Here is an 18,555-nt window from a genome sequence, read left to right on the forward strand (position 1 = left end):
TGATTACTCAAGGTGGGTGGGTTGGTGGGGGCAAGACGTGTTTCTGAGCTGGAGCCAAAGCCTCCTGCTGGACGGAGGCGATATTTTGGGTACCCCAGAAGGAGGGTGCTGCTGGTTGGAGGAATCTGAATTCTGTAGTCCTCTGTGCTTATCACATTCAGCTGTGGCTGAAGGCTCTGCCTGAGGTAACCGGGAATCAAATCCTCTCTGCTGCAGGGGTCAGGCTTAAACACTGTCGAAGTCACCTTTCTGCACTCTCAACAAAACGAGTGCACAAAGCCCAATAAAGGCCAAAAAGCTGATTTCCATGAACTTCCTCTCAAATAAAAGTTAACGCTTAAACAGACATTCACATCATCCACAAGACTTATTCGGTAACTACAGAGGAAACAATATAAGCCAACTGAGCTATTATTAAGTTCTAGGAATGAGGAATGGGAGTCTGCACCCATCATCAGCTACATAAAGGTTAAAGGGGGTAATAATTTTCAGTGGAAATACTGCATGCCTGGAATTAGTTTATATTATTGAAACTGAAAAAATGGGATGTGAATTTCTCCCACCTCATTTAAATTCTGAAATTAGCCTAATGAAGGCAAGAATATTATTCTTTTCAGCTGCCTTAACAAATCTGTGATAGGAGGCCAATAATTTCATTTATGTTCAAAAGAACTCAGTCACAACAGTGCAGTAATCTAGTGCTGCAGACTTTGTAGAAACTTCACAGTTGGTCCTTTGTAGTCTTTAGGGATGTACCAATATAGGAATCGTGGGCTGATGACAATATCTGATATTTTCCCTGTACATATCTACTGATGCCGATACATAAACATTTTGAAAACACAGAAATTTGCACTCACCGCTACAGAGGTTAGCTTGTTGCTAGATGAGGAAATTTTTACTCTTCACTATGAAGGTTAGCTTTGTTGTGGCTGGGAGAAAGTTTGTTCTGAGATTTTCACTCATCGCTATGTACGTTAGCTCGTAGCCAGATGAGAGAACATCTGTAGATTTTTACTCGTCACTACAGAGTAACCTCTGTAGTGACGAGTGAAAATCTACAGATATTCAGCTTGGTGTCAGCCGAGATAAAGTTTCTCAGTTCAAAAGAGATTTTCCTTTGCTGCTATGGAGGTTGGCTCGTTGATGGCTGAGCAAAAGTTCATTGATCCGAAGTAGATTTTCACTTGCTGCCACTGAAGTTAGCCCATTGTCTGCTAAATTTCTTCAGTCTGAGGGATGTTTTCACTTGCCACTTCAGAGGTTAGCTCGTTGCCAGCTGAGATAGTTTCTCAGTCCAAGGGGGGTTTTCCCTCACCGCTATGGAGGTTAGCTCGTTGATGGCTGAGCGAAAATTCATAAATCCGAAGGAGATTTTCACTTGTCGCTACAGAGTTTGCATTAGAGAAATCTACCATTTATTTCCGTAGGATTACAATTGCAGTACCAGTAATAATATACAAATATTAGTAGCCTAGTGTCCCAAATTATCTTTTTAAAAAAAACAAAAAACAAAAAAAACAACAAAAAAAAACAACTATATATTAGTTTAAAATATTAGTCAAATCTAATACTGGTCATATTAATCATATAGTACCTTCTACTCATAGCACAAAACTCAGCCCTTTACACCACACAAACACTAGTGTCTTAGAGCAGCAATCACTTCACACACACCTACACAGAACTCAAAATTGTCATCAGATATGAGGAAACTTAGAGAACAACAGGATTTTATTTATTTTTAAAAATGTAGGACTGGGTTGCATTTTCAATGCAAACCTGAAACCTGATAAATCAGGAAAACATCTTAGGTAATAACTGGCTAGTAGGCCATCCAAAGGTTATTCTCTGCGATTACACAAATGCAAATAACCATTCCATTCAAACTGCAGGTCAGTATGTATACTGCAATCAATCATATCTTGATTTTATAATGAGGCATTACTGTAGGCAACTGAAACTGCTCTGCTTGTGCATACATTCTAGTTGTACAAAAGAAGGCAAAAAGCTGGATTACAAGCCAACATTATGTACCACAACAATAGGTCACAAATGCATTCTTTCATAGGAACCAATGCAAGGTTAAAAATCTCATTCAAAAACTTTTTTTGAATTTTTTTTTTTTGTTTAGAGTGAGAAAACTGGAATTTAGCATATAAAATGTTATGTTATCCAACTGAGCTGGACTATGCCTCCATAACAAATCGAAACTAGTCAGGTTAAAAATGACAATGACAAGCTAATATTAACTCAGTAACACACAACAAACAAATAAATAAATACATACATACAAACATAGTATTGTGATCTCACACACACACACTCACATAATAAAACTGAAGTGCAAACCAAAGTTCCAAAAAACTTGCGACAGCATGTGAAATGGAAATTAAAACAGTTTTTACTGTAAATATACACTCATTCTGGAATTAATGCTTGCAAAATTCCATAGAAGTTGGCATAGAGGGAATTTAAGACTAGGAACGTTTCAGTTTAAAATGTTTCAGTATAAAAGGAGCATCTAGGAAACAACTAGTCCTTTGCACTTTACTAAAAATGCATCAGCAAATAATCCAAAAGTTCATAAATAATTTTAAAATAATGTATGTTGTGCTTTCCGAGGGATGTCAATTTGTACTGAGGAACATCCATACTTATTGTAACATGATGACCGCCAAGCCACATTACAATGTAATCGGAGACTGCATGTGCTACACTGTCCTGCCTGCAGTCCAGACCTGTATTTGTGTTTTTGTACTGGTGTCAATTTAATACAGGTTACACAGAATTTACTAATACCTCTTCTTTTCACATACTAGTCTGGCTTTTGTGAAATTAAGGTTTATATTTTATTAAAAATGTGAATTTTTTTGTCAATGTTCTGTATGGCTGTCCAACTGACCACGCATTTGTGGACAGAGCAGATGTAGGTCACAATGTGAGAATGAAAACGGGCATTCCAGTGTATTTAGTATTCTGTACCTCATGAAAAGTGGGTCCAAGGGGGAGAAAAGAAGACTGAAGCATTTCCTTTAGAAAAGCCTGGGACTTGATTACCTCCAACAGAGCTTAAGCAAATGGAGGAGTCAGCTTTGAAAGGTTTAATTAAAAAGCTGCAGAATCCTCTAAGAGCCATTACAGAACACACTCTGGAGCTTCAGCTGAGAGTGTACGTAAGGGTGGGAGGGCTACAGCGTCTGCCACAACTTTAATTACACTCCCGTGTGTTTCGACTCCACTGAAGCAGAATGTAAAACACACACATGAAATTAGAACCTCACACATGAACTGAGCCTGCATACCATCATCAACACAGCGTTGTCACTCAGTCAGAATCTGTCCCCCTCTGACTTTCATTCTCACTGTGAAAAAGAACGAGAGCTGAACGAAATTAATAATTCATCCTCACACATCCGCAGCCATGAACAAACTGAATATAAATAGTCTTCACACAGGCATCACATTATCATTGCTTACATGGTTTTATTTGATCTGAAAGCTAGGGTAATGTACAAACCGAAATCGAATACAGAATGATTTTGCCCTGAATTAGACCATTTATGACACTTGTGCCAATACACAGAGTGGACCACAGAGGGCAGCAAAGGCACAATAAAGGCACCTTGGGTCAGGGTTACAGTGACATCTAATGGACAAGACACACATTTCAACTATACTTAATATTAGCCAAAAGGCAGAAAAGGCTTGACATGCAGCTACAGCAACAGAAGGCACTGCATAATGCAATAAAACTGCAGGTTTAGGTAATAAAAGTGGTTCTGACAGATCACACTGGAATCATTAACTTGAAAAAATACTCAGCTTCATTTCTAAAACTGTCTGTTCACTGGCCCATGTATTGGAAAATGCATAAAAAGCCCTTACAAAAAGCATATAAATAAATATTGCTGACTGTAACAACTACTGGCCATCTGATGAGGTCCCTTTTACACTTACATGTTTACATTCATCTGGATGTGTTGAATACATGATTCCACAAAATCATATTGTGGGCTCTATATTCTTCAAAAGGCTGGATGTGTTCTTCATCCTAAAACATAAAAAAAAAAAACACTGGTGTGACTCTACTGTAGTGAGCACGCATGGAAACATAATACAAGACTGCATATCGTAAGTGTCCAAAAAAAGAGTCTGCATTTTTGTTGATTTTTATTTTTCTACATCATGTCAACACACCAGCTGTCCTTTATATTGTGTTAAAAAATTCATGATGAACGGCCCAACAGAAATGCTCAAAAATCCGTTGGAATAAAATCTCTTTACGTTAACTTACATTGAAAGGTAAGAGTGTTATTGCTTTCTCCTGTAAAATTACTATTTTGGAGATGCTTCTTTTTCTTTGGTCAGTATGTACTCTCTCTGTCCCCCTCACTCTCTGATCTTACACGGTCACACAAATAGTGGGAAAGACACAAACCTATGAAATACACAACTGTACTTACATATTGGCTATTCTCTCCAGTCTTTCTTTAATACTCTCCTAAAAAGAAGAAGACAGGACATGATTAAAACAAAAACAACGATTTTCAAAATTTCAGCTCAGTTTATCTGATCTTCCTCTGAGCATGACAGCTAAAACCATGTAATGTCTCAAAAAGTTTGTCAGTCAATATAGGCAATGGAAACGGAAATTGTCTGCAACATATAATAATGTTGGCAAAACATTCTTCCATTCAGCTTTAGCAGAAAAATCGTATCAGTACATGAAATGTTGCAAAAATCCACAATGGAAAAATAATGCATTTACAGTTTGGTGTCATGTTACAAATTTTTCCCTCACAAAGCTCTTCAAAAAAACAGACAGCATGACAAAGAGGAAACGAGAGCGTAGAGAGATGCACAGAAAAGACTACAGCTTTTCTAAAAACAGTAAGTGCTCAAGCAGCTCCATATGGCAGAGAAATGTGATGTCTCACATAACAGTTATTTAAAAATCTAATAAATTAAAAAATAAATAAACAGAGTGTCTTTGACAGTAAGTTATGGGGGAGACAGAGAAGCCAAAGGTACACAAGTTACCGCATACATGAAATTAGAGGTGGAATCATGTCAAACATTTATTTTTTATCGATAAACCAACACCCAATGTTTTATGCAGGAAATTACATCTTTATGTAAAGCATTTTTATCGCTAAAAAGAAATAAGCTTCTGGGCAACAAAAATGACAAACATTTTACGCAATTTTATGTTAGCGCTTGCAGTTTGCACAGAAAGTCAATGGAAACATAAAGCGGGTACAGGAGATGACCTAGGGTACAGCTCTGCATCTAATGGCTGCCAGAAAGTTTTTTACTAATAAAACTAATACACATCAGGACACGCCAGGATGCTCTACGGGCATCCAAACACACCCACACAAAATATGTGATTATAGTTCAGAATGTGTCAGTAATTTCTAAAAGCATCTGAAGTTTTTTCAAAGTGCACATTTTCACTCTTTTTTCATTTACTAGAATTTTCACTCAAGAGACAAAAGGAAAGTATCCAGACAGCCTTTCTAATTAGTGAATTCAACTACGTTAAGGTGCACTCATTGCGGACATAGATGTCCAACTGCACACAATCACCTGGAGCAGGCTCACCTGAGCTTAAGGTCATGTTGCCCAAGGCTAAATGTTAAGTAGGGGTATTAAGCCCCCAGCACTGGGCTGTGAAGCAGTGGAACTGCATTCACTGAAGTGATAGACGGAGCTCTATCCAATAGCTTGGATAAACTGGATGAACTGGAGTGATGTTTCTGATCCAGAACTAATCCAACCACAACTTTTGGACATACAGTGTAGATTAAGAAATGCATGGATGGATAAATGGACAAAAGGATAAAACTCACCTCTGGAGATGATGGTGGAAAGCTGGCTGAAGTATATGGGGCACTGTTACTGTCTAATGCTGATCGCATCACCACCATGGAACTACTCAGGGGAACTGACTCTAAAACTAGTGACACGTATAAAGGGACAACTTTAAGTCTTCAAATATACAACCACAGAACATACATTGATTTTTTTTTTTCGTTTTGCAAAGTTCAATCATTGAAAACAAAGTAATTCAGAACGGGTTGATATTAAATTGTTCAGTAACTTAAAAGTAATTCAGATTTCTTAACAGTGCTGGTGATAGTATATATGTGCTATCAAAACCACCAGTGGACCTACACATCTTCTGAGTTTCATATGTAATGTCAATAGTGGTAAAATAGCAGCAGGCCTAATTTATATGGGTTCTATTTTTTATTATAGCATCTTGCATATTGCACTCTGCCATAAATTGATTTAAAATGTTTTAGGCCAAAACAAAGTCTTTATGTGACTGTAGCTTTTAAAGCCATTAAACGCTTCAGATGGCTGGTTCCTATCACCACCACTGTAAACAATTCGGACTTGGTACATTTTTCTAGAAAGAATCAAACCACTCTCTATGACTTCTGCACTTTACTGATTTAAAGTATTATTTAGGCAAAACAACTGGCAGAATTCCCCTCTAAAGCCCTCATGTACAAGAAATTAAACATCGTAAACATGAAACGTCATCTAAGAGTCATGTCCTCAATGCTGATACAGAGTTTAAAGTGGCCAGTATGAGCCATCCTCACCTGTCTCCTCAGTAAAGTAGCTCTTCTCTTCACCAGCTGGAAGATTCACCAATCCTCCTGCTCGACCCGGATCCTGTACAGATGAAGAAATCCAAAAGATACTCAATAGGGCAGCACAAAATGCAAAAAGCATAACTGCAATGTTTTCAAACTAGTACTTAATATCTTGGGAGCTAGTTAGAAGGACAGAGGTTTGGTTCCAGATTTCTCCTTGATGCCCAAAGTAAACATAGATATGTTCAAGTCCATTAGCACACCTGATTTAATTTAATGAACACTGATTAGTCAAAAAAGGTACTGGTTTCACAAATAATACTGGATGTCCTTAAGGACAGGAAATGGTTAAATGAAATGGTTAATGGTTTAATAAAAATAGTTTAGTTATAAGTGAATACAATATTTGTATTTATTCTAATATAAGTGTCTTTCTGTGCAAATAAACACTTACTGCCTAATTAAATAGCTTTTTACATAGAATTTTCTCAGGTGCCTAAACCCTGGAGAAATTAAATGTTTTGGTTTGTTGACTACACATCCTTTACAGAGAACATACATCTGCACATTTTAATGCACAATTACTGTTGATGCTGTATTTAACCTATAATAAAAAAAATACATCATAAAACGCAAAAAAAAAAAAAAAACGCTGCTGTGCACCCTGTAAAGCCTGAAATAGTCATTTAAAAGGCAGAGGTGTCAGATTTTCAGGACATTTTTAGACCACATAATTCATTACACGTATTAAAATCACATCAACAGGCTTAAAAAGAAGGTCCAGCTCAATGTTTCGCTCTCAAGAGCAAAATCAACATAGTACTGCACAAGATTTGATGAAAATAGTACATAATTCACTGATCTTAAAAAACACAACCAATTTTCGACTGAGTTCTCTTTGAATACTCTTTGAATTGAACTTGATAGAACTCATTAGATTCATCTGCTCGGGGAAGAGGGCAGCTGATGCTACAAAATGTTCTTCTGCACACTGTAGAGGATGCATATTTATTTTCAGTTAGAAAAAAGCAACATGTAATTTGACCAGGGATGTATAGATTTTGCATATAACTTTATACATATAAGGCACTACTTGTGATAGTAAGATAAAAATATACAAAAATGTTCAACTTCTGAAAAATGTTTACTTAATTTTGCAATTTGCTATTTATGTACTGGCTAACAGTTTTGAATTATGCTCAAAATTATCTAAAATTATCACTACCAAAACAGTCACTACTGAAACATTTGGTAAGTTTCAGTAGTGTTATGGCTGTTTTGGTAGTGACAAAATGGAATGTTCTGTCATTTGTTTTAATAAAATAAACATAACTAAGGTATATGGTCATTCAAAGCAAAATAATTTTAGTCTAAAATCCAAGTCAGTTAAAAGTCTGAAATATCTTTTGAGCTCTTTGAACCAATTTGGAAGAATGATTCATGTAAATCTGTGGTCAACTATCCCATTTTTCCACCGAGCAGTGTGTTATAGTCTGGTTACAAATCTGTGAAGATTTTGTTGTCAATTCTACTGCCAAGTGACCAGTACAGTACTTGGGTACCCGTGCTGAATTTGGCTACCCCTCCTACCGGGGTACCAAGCATGGCAAGCCAGAACACATGGCTCTGGTCTAACACACCTACACAAACCAATACGCTCATTTAAAGGCCCTTCCTGAGTTGAAGTGGGTGTGTTAGAGGAAAGAAAACAATAAAATGTGCAGGGCAGAGCTACTTCAGGATTTGGTCCAGCTAGACTAGACTAAGCTGTTAAGTTTGAGTTGTTTGTGGTACCTGCGCTGAGTTCAGAGCCAGTCTAGTCTCCAGCAGCAGCACACGGCTCTGCAGGTTCTCCCAGTCACTGCGCTCTATAGTGATTTTCCCAGCCATGCTTTTCTCCAGAGCCTGCAGCCTCGCATCCAGTAGGGTCAGCTGCTGCCCCAGCCTGCACACACAGTCCTGCAGACCTGCCTCCACTGCCCTTAACATGTTCTCTGACACATATCCCTAAGAGAAAACATGCACAAGTGAGAACATGTATGTGCGTCTTTTAACTCATTAATAGCATACAATTAATTGCTATAGGCTGGATGTATTGTTATGTTGGCACTTTTAGGTATATTTCACTCCTTCAACAGACGCTCTAACAGACGGTAGGTGGCTCGTGCAGACAGCAGATGGTGCATTCCCAAAGGAAAATAAACAAATGGATAGTTGCAGTGCCTGATTGAATGAATCTGCGCATATGTGGGTGGGTGAGCTAGTGACAGAGATAATGTGAAGAATGCAGCTTATACAGATTTGCACCATGTGAGCAGCAGGTCGAGGGCTCATAATGTCAGAAGAATCTTTTCCGTCCTCATCATCATCAGCCACGTCCTCCTTCTGCTGGGGCGGCTCGTCCGAGGAGAGGCTGAACTGTGCTGGAGTGCTGCAGCTCAAGTGCCTCTCCACCAGCGGCCTGTTCAGAACAACCTGCACAAAACAAGACAATCAGCCATAATACCGTACTCCAGACCGAGCCCCATAATGAAACCATTTACTAACATGGAAATTCTAAATGGGTCTGGTTCTAAAATCTAATGAGATTAATACATAATTAATTATGTATGATTAATACATAATACATAATTCAGAGTTGTTTTAAAATACTTCATACAGTAACACACACACAGTAATGTGAAAAGCCCATTCTTAATTTATTTACTTTCTAGTCAAAAACAACCATTTCATGACCAAGTTATTCATTTTTCAGCATCAGGAAAAATACACAGAAACTGCAACAGCTAATATAATGTCAGTTTTTCAGTATTTAATGTGACCAGCCTTTCCACACCTCCAAAGTTCAGTATTAGAAGTTGGTTGCATTTTCTGCTTCACTCAATCCAAGTAACTTCCTTTTTGTCTCCTTCATTTTATCAGTAGCTGTTTCTTAAGAGCTACACATCCTTTCAGACCCATAGCACTGAGTTGTCTTCTCACAGTGAAAGGATAGACAGAAACACCTGTGGATTTTCTCCTGTTTCTCAAAGATGAAAGTAATTAAGTAGGCCTACTGTTTATCTAATGGAGACAGTTTTGGAGGTCTGCCAGGTCTTTTTTTAATTTTTTGAATTTCAGTTTGGAAATTGTGTTTTAGCTTCCTCTTCCTTATACAAGTGGAGTACATTTAATCTAATCTCCACAGAAAAAAAAGAACAATGAACAACTTGCCCTTGTGACTATAAATTAAATGAATGAACGAAGGTCTACTGTATGACCAACTAAATTATGTATTAATGTGTTGTGTCATTAAAAACATGCTCCTGTTTATGGGATAATTTTTGACTGTTGTGTTGCTTGGCAGCTATAGCCAAATTAAACTGTACTGCGTGGTGGAAGAAAGGCTTATTGTGGTTATTACTATTAATAAACAAAATTATTTATTGAGCACTGGTGTATATTGTCAGAATTTTATAAAGGCAGCAAGTCATAAAAAGCCTTAAGCAAATTAAAATCACCGTGACATAGCATCTTGTTGTGCTTTGTTCTAGTATATGCCATCACTATTAATAACACAATTATGTGATTGTTAGTGAGGATACTAAAATGAACATTAATGGGACTGATTTGCAAAAGGTGTTGATTTAGTTTTTACTTACTGTCTGAGCTGACATCCTCTGGGTTTGTTTGTGTGAGGGGAATTCTGTAGATTTCGAGTCACAACGGGATAGCAGCCTTCTTTTTGGTGGACTAACAGGCTGCAAAGTTAAATTAAATTCAATTAAATTAAACCTCTGACTGGAAATCCATTGATTTACTTTTACATGTGAATATGTATGGCCAAATTTTTGCATTTATAAACAACATCAAGCCACACAATCAGTACCTTGGCGCCTTTTGTGAGCTGTTTGTGTTTCTCCAGCACAAAGCCAATTATGTCACAAAGAAGGCCAACCTTTCTCTCAGCAAAACCGAACTGCAGGAACTGCTGCTTAGTCAGCAGAGGCTTGTAACTGAAGAGATCACGCAGGACCTAACCAAAGAGACATGAGTACATTCTCATTCAATTTAACAGTGAGGACAGGGGACAACCCAGATGATGAAGAACCATCTGACAATTAGCAATCAAAGTGTTACATTTTTCTACTGAAACATGCAACTCAGAGTCCCACTCTGGCAAGAGAGGAGACAATGTGGGGAACAACCAGGAATAATCACAGGAAAGAGCTTAATAGAAACAATCTGCTTGAGCGTACGGGAGGAAGGCAGAAATGGAAGGTATGACAGCACTGCTAAATGTCGCTTTCCTGTTACAACGCCTTTAATTCAGAGCAAATGCCTCCACTGCCCTCTGCAGCTCTCTGGACGTCATGATGGCATGTAGCATCCCGGTATGCTTCTTTCCTCTGCGTATCAAACATACTTTAGCCACTCTTCAGGCTGGGAGGAGGGCCAAAGCCCTGCCTGAGTCGCACGGAGGGTCAATGAACAGGAGAACGTTCTAGTAGACACAGCAGCTCATCTGCTTTGTAGTAGTGCGCACAAAACAGAGCTCATATCCAACGGTTTGGACCAACATGAAAAACTCTTTTTCTCCCCTCTGTCTATAGGAAACATGGACCAAAACAGTAATTACTCAGAAGTAGTCTGCCTGCAGGGAGCCGGAGTGAAGCTGGAGTGGAGATGAGTTGAGCTGGATAGAGTTGTAGGCTACAGATGCTCCACATCACGTTGCTCTCTGGGAGAGCCTTCTGGTTTAGATAGGAGGGGTAAAACTTCCCAGTGCATGGACAAGGTTGAAGATAAGCATATTAAGTCTGACGACACAAAGCCTGAGCAGATAAATCCTGAACTCTGCGCCAGAACAGAATAGCATAGCAAAACACAATGCTTTTATCTCAGATTCAGTATAACATAGGGGTGCATGATTTGAGCAGAAATTTATATTAGAATATTTTCCTCTCTCTGGACTATAATAATGAGCAGTGTTTCCACACACAAGTATATTTCTACCCATTTAAAAAATGTTTAACATTTGTATTAATCAGAATAAAATCTAAAAAAAACAAAAAAACAAAAAACAACCTGATTTGAATTTGACCGCTACAAGAACGCAGCTTGGGTGCTTTCTCTTAATTTAAAAGAATGCCTAGTTGAGGTTACACCTTCGATTCATCTAATATTTATTTAATAGAAATATTTTAACGAGAAGCCGTGCGAAGAGGAGGAGAGACTTGTAGCTCAAGTATCCTGAAGTGTGCAAATTCACAGTGTAAGAGAAGTTTTTTGTGGTCATTAAGCTAGCTTAAACCTTACTGAAATATAATACAAAAATGGCTGGTAGGCAGTAGTGCTACCTACTGGTCGGACCTAAATCATCTTTTAAAGCGCTAGGATGCCAGGTTAAAACTGAGCCAGGCAGCAGGTCAGGACATCCATTTTTATATATATTTAAGTGACAGTATATACTTTCACAGTGGAAAACATTCACACTCAAAGAAGACATAAAGACATAATTAAGCCTGTAAATTAAAAAAATCTTATTAGCATTAATATTTGTATTTAACTGACATATCCATATGGCCTTGTAAATGAAAAATTATGTGTATTTGTAATATCTGGGCACAATATTTTTATAAAATGAAGGATTAATTACATAAACAAGTGATTATTATGGATTTTGTTAGTTATTTATGCCTTAGAATCCTTCCACCCCCAACTCCCCACCTCAGCACCAAATTAAATTTCAGACCTGTAACTCTGGTACAATACAAGGAAGATAAATGAAAAAAATAAATGAATAAATAATAATAATAATAATTATAATAATAATAAACAACAACAACAACAACAATAATAATAATAATAATAACAATAATAATAAAACAACAATAATAATAATAACAATAATAATAAAACAATAATAATAATAATAATAATAATAATAACATAATAGCTTCTTCATTTTCCTATACATTTTGATGGAGGAAAAAGCTGCTGGTGTTTCCATCTTTAGCTGCAATGACATAGTGCTAATAACAATATAGTAAAAATCCACATTATGGCTCAAAGTCATTCTGGTGCTCATTATTATACTGGAATAACCCCTAGTAAAAGGTTTAAGCATTGGTAAACAAAAAGGGGAACCTATTCAAAATCTTAAAAATAAGTCAAAGAACAGAGCTCTGGTTCAAAATTCTTCTTGTAAGACTGCAGCAAGCAACTGGAACCATTTTAGCCAAGTTAATTATTAGTATCAGCATACGGTGGTGGGTATAAGAGACTCCCCACTATCAGGAAATGAGTGCTGCTGATTTCCTCAGAAAGCATCAGGGAGCACATGGGGACTTATGGCATGAAGGCTGATGAAGGCAAACGCATAAAGGATCCAAGCAGTCAATAACAGATAGTAAAAGACAACATGCTGATAAAAAGGAGGCCTGCTGCTGATCTTCAATAAAACGAAAAATTACCAGCTAAAAGATTCAGCATAATGACTCCAAGACACAACATCCTGAACAGATTTTGAAAAGAGGACTCAGCTGGAATTGCAACTGGTCTGTAATTGAAATATGCAACTCAATTTTATTTTCAGAAATACTCTCAATGATGACACTTGCGGATGTACAATAAAAAAGGGTGACGCACTGAGTTTACTTGATTCAAAGGTGTACTTAACTTTTGGCAATGACTGTGTTGGTCTAATAAATTTTATTCATGTGGAAATTATGTGCACATGTGAATGTGTAAAATAAATATAATGCAGTATTTCTTCAATGTAAAGGTCTGTTAAAATATATATACACCACACGTCATATAAAACGTACACACCTTGTAAACAGTCTCGATGAAGCTCAGGTCATTCTTTCCTGTAAGCTCAACGCCATTCTCCACCAGGTGTTCGGCCACAGCTGAGGAAAAGGAGGTGAAGGCATAACTCAAGATGGGCAGAAATAAGCACGGGTCTCCTTTGGCCAACCTGGCACAGCAAAAAAAGGAACAGAAAACATTTAAACAAACTGATTGATTAACATATTAAAATATACATGCAAAATAAAAAAGCTAAACAAAACACTGTGTGCTGGCCATCTTCTGGCTGTCCTGCTGGAGACAAATGAAATCATCTTCCTGGATCATCCTCAGTGTATCTGAGCCAAATGTGTACTCAAGAGATTGCTGTGTTTGATGCATCGCACTTCAAACCACATCTCCGAGCATCTGATGTGCAGCTTTGGGATGGAGCTGGTTAATGTAAAGTGTAGTGTTTAAACTAGAGGGGCACTGCACAAGCCCTCCGCTCCCGACACTGCAAAACTAAAATAGAGGACATGAAACGACGGCACAATCTGGCTGTTTATACTACTCAAGATGTTTAGGCCTCAAGCCAATAAAAAAAAAAGAAAAACACTGGCTCATGAGTTCAATGATACACACATCATCATGGTTAACTCCATGTGGAAAAATGTAGGCTGTTTAAAAGAACTAATCTATAGCTCAGGCTGTAGGCCCCTGTGAGGTCATCATTCAGTTTCAGTTTTGTTTTGGATTTATTTGGAATGTGTTGCAGCATTTTTATGCAAATTATATATATATTTTGCATCGTTTTATAAAAGTAAATATATTTATCATCTCATTAAAATCTGGTGTAGAATAATGTTTCATTATTAAATTTTATCTGAAGCCTGTTTCACAAAGCATGCACAACTAACAAACATAGCTGACAAAAATAAGCGATCCGAAAAGCATAAGAAAGGTCTACCCTCAGGCGGGCAATCTGATGATATTATCATTATTATCATGATACACAATCTGCTTTTCTGTGCATGATGGGGATATAGTCTGAACATAACAACTGAACTGAAACATACGGCAGAGGACATAATTAGTCTGGTTTAATTATTTTTAGTGCAGCACAGTAAATCAGTGTGCCCAGTTTTTACAGCAGTTTTTTAAATGGCACTAAATGTACACTGTGTCTGTGTGTCAAAATATCATGATAAATATTGTGTACTGTGAAAATGTCTTTGTATCCTGATATATTGTTGCCATTTTGCCCACCCCTACATCCACCTCCGTCAGAAGGTTGTTCCTGATTGGTCCAAAACTCTACCTTGATTGGTCCAAGAGCTATTTATGATCTGTAATCCTGAACTTAAACTGCACAGGCATGCAGCATAAGTTGCCATGTCTGTGAGACTAAAAATCCAGGGTTAGAATGAACTAAGTTTAAAGCTTAAAGTAAGCTGGCTAAGCAAGAAATCCTGCGTCGTGAGGCAGAGCCCTGGTTGTGAATAAACAGGCATGGACATATTGGCATTCCAAATATCTACTGAGACTCAGGCAGGTGGTTCTGCTTACAGCAGCGCATCACTGATGAAAATGAGATCAAGAGGAGCTGTCAATCTGATTTCCTGAGAGAGCAACCAGATGCATGGCTCCCCCAGGGTTTCAACATTTTTCACATTATAAAATTACACATTTAGACCAACTGGATTCTTACATTATTTTCTGTTATTGTTTTGCATCTAGGAAAAGGCACCGGTTTTTGGCCAATATTGGTACTTCTTATGAATATCTAACTATTCATACAGCCCAGTTTTTAAGTAACTAGACAGTGAAACATTGTTTTTGTTTTAGCATATTGCATAACAGCTCTTCTATAAAAAGGAACTCTTTGCAAGAAATCTTTTATGGAAGGAAAAGAGAATTCCATAACATTTCTGCATGATTCAATCATTAATAAGTCATTCAGAGTGGTTTAATGGGTACTGCTCCATTCTAGAGAAACTTAACAAGTCTTAATTGTTCAGTGGTGGTCTTAAGTATTAAATGCCTAAAGAAGCTACCTTACAGAGAGCTATTACATGAAATGTTTTTTATTACATGAATATGCTGCTAAATGCCTGAGACATGGTTTTACAATAGCTTTGAGATAAGCTTTTGGCCTAAATATATTCATGGTGGAGAGGTACATGCAGAGCATTGTAAGGCAAAATAATCCAAAAAGAAAACATCCCCCCAGACTGACTACTATTTGACCATTATTACTTACTTTTACTTATAAAACCTTAAAAGACGTGTGCATTCACTGGTCATTTAGATTCTAAATATAATGGGTATATTTGCACTGACACCTAGTTGCTATCACCGCCACTGTAAAGAAATCTGAGTCAGTAGTTTCTCTACAGTGAACCATTTTACTTTAAAACACTTTGAATGACTTTGTACACACCTCAATGATTGAATAATAGTAAAAGATTTGCTCTGTGTACAGCATCTAGCATGTCTGTTAACCTTCTCCTCATCTCATGTATGTTGCTAATAAATCTAATAGCCCTTAAAATTGACCATCTACACTAGTATAACTGTTTTGAGTAATTACCAGTGGACACCACAGATACTGTAGTAATACCCAAGTGCCTTATCAATTCTTAAACTTCTGCTTCAAGTGTGAAACTAATGACAAACCAACAAAAGTACTATTCCACCTAAGCAATTATAGATGAGAGATCACAACCTTAAAGCCACATCATAAGTAACAAAGGTCACTTTCCTTTAATATTGCTTCCAACATGTAACCATCAACTACATAAATGATGTGTCAACTTAACTGGGATCAGCTCTAAACTACATGCTTGGCTACATGGTGTTGACAGTCCAAATTCCTTTGAAAATGCAGACACATTTCCAGATACAATCAACAAAGCATTATATTGTGTATTTTAAGGACAGGCCAAGATCAGCAGCACTTTTTTTTCATATAATTTGTACTATTCCCACAATCATGTAGGGTGGGGAAACAATGATTTTCCACACATCTCCCTTCTTATTTCCCACATTACCATTCTTATTTTAAGACAGTCTCGTGAACTTAACACACTTATTCCATATGAGTGCCAGTAACCATCCTGGAAATGTATGCTGCTGATTAAATGTACTTTAGTAATATACTTTAATAGTAAGTCTCTTCGATAAAATAACAATGGATATGGGATTATGAGTCAGCCTTGCATTCATTCAAAGCTTCTATTTACCTCAAACCACTTTTTTCTTGTTAATATGACTTCAATAAGGCACTCGTGTCATGTTTTTTCAGAAAAGGTAGCACACTGAATTAGAATTAGCTCACACCTTGTTTGGGGAAAAGGAAACATTCCCACATGATTTCAGACATTTTCATCTTAAAAATCAAGTAACCACACAGCGGCAGGAGAATTACTAACACAAGTCAGGCCTTTTTCTGTGATGTACACTACAGTCCATGATAAATATTATTCACTACAGTTAATTCCAACATGAAAATGGACAGCCAGAGTAGACCCCATGACTGCAAGAATCAAAATTATATATCATTTATACATGGACCATTCTACCAAATAAAAAAAAAAGAGAGTTTAGATACCTTAGGTATTTACAATGATTATCTTATAATCTATTTAAACTCAAGACATTATGGGGCCTGATCCAATCAGTGCTGCAGCATCAGGAACATTACAAAGATGCACTTCTAAAATACACTTTATATTTAAAAGTCATTCAACATTTCTTTTGAAATCAAGGATATTAATAGAGAGTTTGTCCCTGCCTTTGTTGCAGTAGCATCCTCTATTCTTCTGGAAAGGCTTTACGCTAAAGGATTGCTGTGACGATTTGATTGTATTCACCCACAAGAGCATTAGTGGGGTCAGGTACTGATGTTGGATGATTAGTTCTACATCAAAAACACCAAACGCCACTCCACCTCATCCCAGAGGTATTAGATGGACCTCCATCACTCCAAAGAACACAGTTCCTTTGTTCCATAACCCAACGCCGGAGGGTTTTCCTTCTCTAGCCGACAACTCTTGGGCATAGTGCCCTTAATCTCATGTGCGGCTGCTCCAGAGTGTCCTATTCTATTGTCAATACTTTTCTATGGTGATTATACAACCTCTGCTTGAAAACCTATGTCAGCAATGGTTGTACCTTAAAGTAACTAGAATGAGTGTCTTTGTACTTGTGGACCTATGGTGCATCTTTCCATTAAGGCAGCAGATTAAAATATTTTTAAAAAATCGACATTCATACCCTTTGTAGTCGACTTCTCTTTGATATTTCAGAGATCGGAGTGAAGTTTGCAGTTTCCTGAGGCTTCCTTTCAGATCACCTGTAGCCATCGTAGCCATCTTACCGAGCCTGACAGTGTAGAAAAGTAAAGCAACCCAGCTTTCAGACAGATACCACATCATTAAACTTACGTTAAATGACAACAGAATGAATTATAAAGCTGTTGTCTTTAGACATGTAGCTAACGCTAGGTTATGCATTTATATGTAGTCAACATGAACTATTTTCGCACGAAAGGTGCAGTATTACTTGATTTCCGCCACGTACCAATGTTAACGTTATTTCAGCCGGAGTGATAATAAAGCAGATACTCCTTGGCTAGCAAAAACAGTAATTCAATAGTAATTTAATGAACTTTAGATTTAGATATATGAGTTAGCTTAATAAAAATCACTTCGTTTCGTTGCATCGTTATGTTAACTGTTAACAACAGCGCAGCAGCCTCACTTTCGTCCCAGAGTGACAATGAAGATAAATGGATTAAATTATCCTTTGTGTATAAAGTATGTTCTTCACATATACTATCTAATAATCTTCATATCGCGCTGGTCTACTTGTTTTTAGAAGTTTTAAAGTTGCATTTTGCTTTGGTTGGTTTCTAAGCGCGCGCTGCTGGTAACAGATTGTCCTTTCACATCCACACATTCGCTAAAAACGCCTTCAACAACAGTAAATCGGAGGACTTTCATAACAATTATATTTGCTTGTTTATTTATTTTTTTCTCTTTAATTAAGGCCTTCAATAATTGTTCTTACTTTCAAGATAACGCTACTTATATTTCGGAGAGTTCAGTCAGGTTTAAAAAAAATAGGCAATCGAAAGTGCTGTTTTGGTTTTCTCCCAAATGAACCCAGC

The 18,555-nt window shown here is 37.2% G+C and overlaps 1 protein-coding gene across 3 annotated transcripts; it reads right to left on the minus strand.

Annotated features, from left to right (window-relative positions):
- Positions 1–3,466: 3,466 nt before the first annotated feature.
- cep44 (centrosomal protein 44) lies at positions 3,467–18,553 on the minus strand. Of its 3 annotated transcripts, none has more exons than XM_036574893.1 (11): positions 18,456–18,553; positions 17,661–17,768; positions 13,425–13,572; positions 10,480–10,626; positions 10,253–10,351; positions 8,919–9,086; positions 8,406–8,618; positions 6,618–6,690; positions 5,856–5,962; positions 4,467–4,504; positions 3,467–4,054 (listed from the first exon to the last, which is right to left on the minus strand). In XM_036574893.1, exons 2-11 carry the CDS (start codon positions 17,756–17,758, stop codon positions 4,006–4,008), a joined length of 1,140 nt encoding a protein of 379 aa, XP_036430786.1. In that variant the 5' UTR covers positions 17,759–17,768; positions 18,456–18,553; the 3' UTR covers positions 3,467–4,005. The 3 variants fall into 3 exon arrangements, with proteins under 3 accessions (XP_036430786.1, XP_036430787.1, XP_036430785.1); XM_036574894.1 differs by lacking the exon at positions 18,456–18,553 and adding an exon at positions 18,147–18,334; XM_036574892.1 differs by lacking the exon at positions 18,456–18,553 and adding an exon at positions 17,967–18,334.
- Positions 18,554–18,555: the final 2 nt, after the last annotated feature.

The sequence above is a fragment of the Colossoma macropomum genome, unplaced genomic scaffold (assembly GCF_904425465.1).
Source record: "Colossoma macropomum unplaced genomic scaffold, Colossoma_macropomum, whole genome shotgun sequence".
Classification (NCBI taxonomy): Eukaryota; Metazoa; Chordata; class Actinopteri; order Characiformes; family Serrasalmidae; genus Colossoma; species Colossoma macropomum.

Coding starts and splice junctions, on each gene's coding strand:
- cep44 (XM_036574893.1), bottom strand. CDS start 17,758: ATGGCTACGATGGCTACAGGTGATCTGAAAGGAAGCCTCAGGAAACTG. Junction 5,963..6,617: donor CTACTTTACTGAGGAGACAG/GTGAGGATGGCT, acceptor ACGTGTCACTAG/TTTTAGAGTCAGTTCCCCTG. Junction 4,055..4,466: donor CTGGAGAGAATAGCCAATAT/GTAAGTACAGTT, acceptor TTTATGTTTTAG/GATGAAGAACACATCCAGCC.